The sequence below is a fragment of the Diaphorina citri genome, unplaced genomic scaffold (genome assembly GCF_000475195.1).
Source record: "Diaphorina citri unplaced genomic scaffold, Diaci psyllid genome assembly version 1.1 scaffold6820, whole genome shotgun sequence".
NCBI classification, from domain to species: Eukaryota; Metazoa; Arthropoda; class Insecta; order Hemiptera; family Psyllidae; genus Diaphorina; species Diaphorina citri.
Window position 1 is genome coordinate 21,356 of NW_007384196.1, and position 2,896 is coordinate 24,251.

Below are 2,896 nucleotides of genomic sequence, written 5' to 3' on the forward strand. Positions count from 1 at the left end.
TGTTACGTATTAATAATGTTATCTGGAACGAATTAATATTTTTTTTTACTGTCTTTGTTTTCTTTTTTTTTTTTTTTATACTGTTCTTAACTTTCCAAATCTTTATTCTCTCCTGCCATCACCATCAATAAACTAAAAAAAAAAAATAAAATATATTAAACTTATAACAAAAAAAAAAAAAAATGCAAATTGTAAAATAGGTCAAGAATACATTTGGATATCGTCGTCGTCGTTCAGAATTTATTCTATAAAAAAATGAAAGATAAAAAAATTATGGATACAGCGCGAAGGTACCGCATCCCAGTGACGCGTAGCGGAACCGTGCGCCCTCTGGGCCCAAGGCTAAGGGCCGCTCCAGATCTTTAAACATAGTATCGTTTACAACAAAGGCACTGCACCGGAATGCCCCCCGGGTGAGTGTCGGAGCACTCCTTTACTCAGTAACGATACATTATATTACGCGTACGCTGGCCCGGTCGTACCTTGGCCCATAAACCTCACGTCCGATAACGCGTACTATGCATAAACCTTTGTACGCTCGACGTCAGTCATGTTTGCAAACTAGTATCACGAGAATACATTTTGGTTTCTTTTCTGTCAATATAATAAATAAATAAATAAATAAATTATTCAAACTATCTCCCTCTAACATTTTCGAAGGAGGTAGCTTCAAGATATTTTTTTTTTCTTTTGATACGTCAACGAAATTTTGAATTTTTGTGAGACCAAACAAAGTAATGCATTGTTATATTGGCCGGACAAAAGTAATCGTAATACATGTGTTATATTGTCGGACAATGAGTGGGCGACAAGCAACGATGCCGCGCCCGTTAGTCGCAGAACGGGCATGGCCCCCCCCAGGCATGTTGTCTTATGGCGCCCCTCCAAAGTGAGCGCTATCGGAATCTTGTCTGAGCCCACTGCATCCCCATCAAGGTGGTAGAGGAACTAAGACCCGGTCAACGAAACGCTGTCGGTGTTACCAGTCAGCATCGGCGCCCCGCAAGCTGCGATATAGAAGAAGGACTCCCTCCCCTTTCTGTTTCTCACTTTTAAACAAATGTCAGGTCGTTGACCCTTCAGCTACCTTCGCCGTACCTTCCCTTGCGTTGAAAGAGTTGCATTACAGCCTGTCAAGATTTCAAAGTGGTAAGCTAAGCCGCACTTTTAGGTACCCTAGTTGATAAGTGCTACGAATGAACAATTAGTTGCTCCGATAAAAAACTGCTTCAACGCGTGGGTTTCAGTAAGCCTCTGAAGGTCAACTTCACGCTGCACATCGTTTATCTTAATAACTGGGTGTAGTTAAAACTTCAAGTAATAAAATTATTAATAATAAAATTTCATTGTTTTTTCCTACTAATTTCCCCTTTTCTGTATTAAGAAATCCAAGTAACGTTTGTAGCATTTAATTATCTAAAAATGTACCTGTGTAGCAACCACACAATGTTAAACCCATAAAATACACGAGACCTTGTTTAGACTGCTGGGGTAAAGGGACTTTTTAGTCTCATTCGAGCACGATAAACAAGGTATATTCTATTCTATTTTCCAGGTGCTTTCTTCTTCCTCATCAACGGTCCAGAGATCATGAGCAAGCTAGCCGGAGAGTCTGAGAGCAATCTGCGTAAAGCTTTCGAAGAGGCGGATAAGAATTCCCCCTCCATTATCTTCATTGATGAGTTGGACGCCATCGCGCCCAAGAGAGAAAAGGTGAGTGCGTTTCGTAGTGTGGCTGAAAAAAAATCTATTTTTTTTTTTAAAGAGGTTTGACAGAGGGAACTGGAACTGCTATGGTCTTATCGTACGAAATCGAAGAGAGAAGGAAGACAGGATAGGAGAAAGCCAGCCGTTCCGAGAACGAACATTATCCCATCAGGATAAAAAAAAAAAACACATGTATTTTTTTGTTAAGAGGTTTGACAGAGGGAACTGTAACTGCTATGGTCTTATCGTCCCAAAATCAAGAGAGAAGGAATTTTTTTAAAGAGGTTTAACAGAGGGAACTGTAACTGCTATGGTCTTATCGTCCCGAAATCGAAGAGAGAAGGAAGAGAGGGATAGGAGAAAGCCAGCCGTTCCGAGAACGAACATTATCCCATCAGGATAAAATCCGCCCCGGGCGGGAATCGAACCATTTTAAAGAGGTTTGACAGAGGGAACTGTAACTGCTATGGTCTTATCGTCCCGAAATCGAAGAGAGAAGGAAGCCAGGTGGAAGAAAGTTGACAGAGGGAACTGTAACTGCTATGGTCTTATCGTCCCGAAATCGAAGAGAGAAGGAAGACAGGATAGGAGAAAGCGATTATCGTCCCGAAATCGAAGAGAGAAGGAAGACAGGATAGGAGAAAGCCTGCCGACAGAGGGAACTGTAACTGCTATGGTCTTATCGTCCCGAAATCGAAGAGAGAAGGAAGACAGGATAGGAACACAGAGGGAACTGTAACTGCTATGGTCTTATCGTCCCGAAATCGAAGAGAGAAGGAAGACAGGATAGGAGAAAGCCAGGGGGAACTGTAACTGCTATGGTCTTATCGTCCCGAAATCGAAGAGAGAAGGAAGACAGGATAGGAGAAAGCCAGCCGTTCCGTAACTGTACTTTTTTAAGCGAATGCAAATATCAAGTTTTTTTTTAAAGAGGTTTGACAGAGGGAACTGTGACTGCTAGAGAAATCGAAGAGAGAAGGAAGACAGGATAGGAGAAAGCCAGCCGTTCCGAGAACGAACATTATCCCATCAGGATAAAACCCGCCCCGGGCGGGAATCGAACCCGCGGCCTAGCGCTTACAAGGCAGACGCACTACCAACTAAGCTAACTAGGCTGGCTAAAAAAATCTAGATTTGTCGGCACTCTCCGACCCTTAAATCCTACCTCGGTGGTGTAGTGGTCAAGGCG

The 2,896-nt window shown here is 42.4% G+C and overlaps 1 protein-coding gene across 1 annotated transcript in view; it reads left to right on the forward strand.

Annotated features, from left to right (window-relative positions):
* The window catches only part of LOC103522088 (transitional endoplasmic reticulum ATPase-like), a gene marked incomplete at its 5' end in the record, with an annotated part of 23,139 nt that extends 21,351 nt beyond the window's left edge, over positions 1 to 1,788 (forward strand). Inside the window, one exon of the mRNA XM_026832448.1 lies at positions 1,556 to 1,788. Within this exon, the coding sequence (XP_026688249.1) occupies positions 1,556 to 1,773 (218 nt within the window). The remainder of the gene's footprint in view (positions 1 to 1,555) is intronic.
* Between the last annotated feature and the right edge of the window lie 1,108 nt (positions 1,789 to 2,896).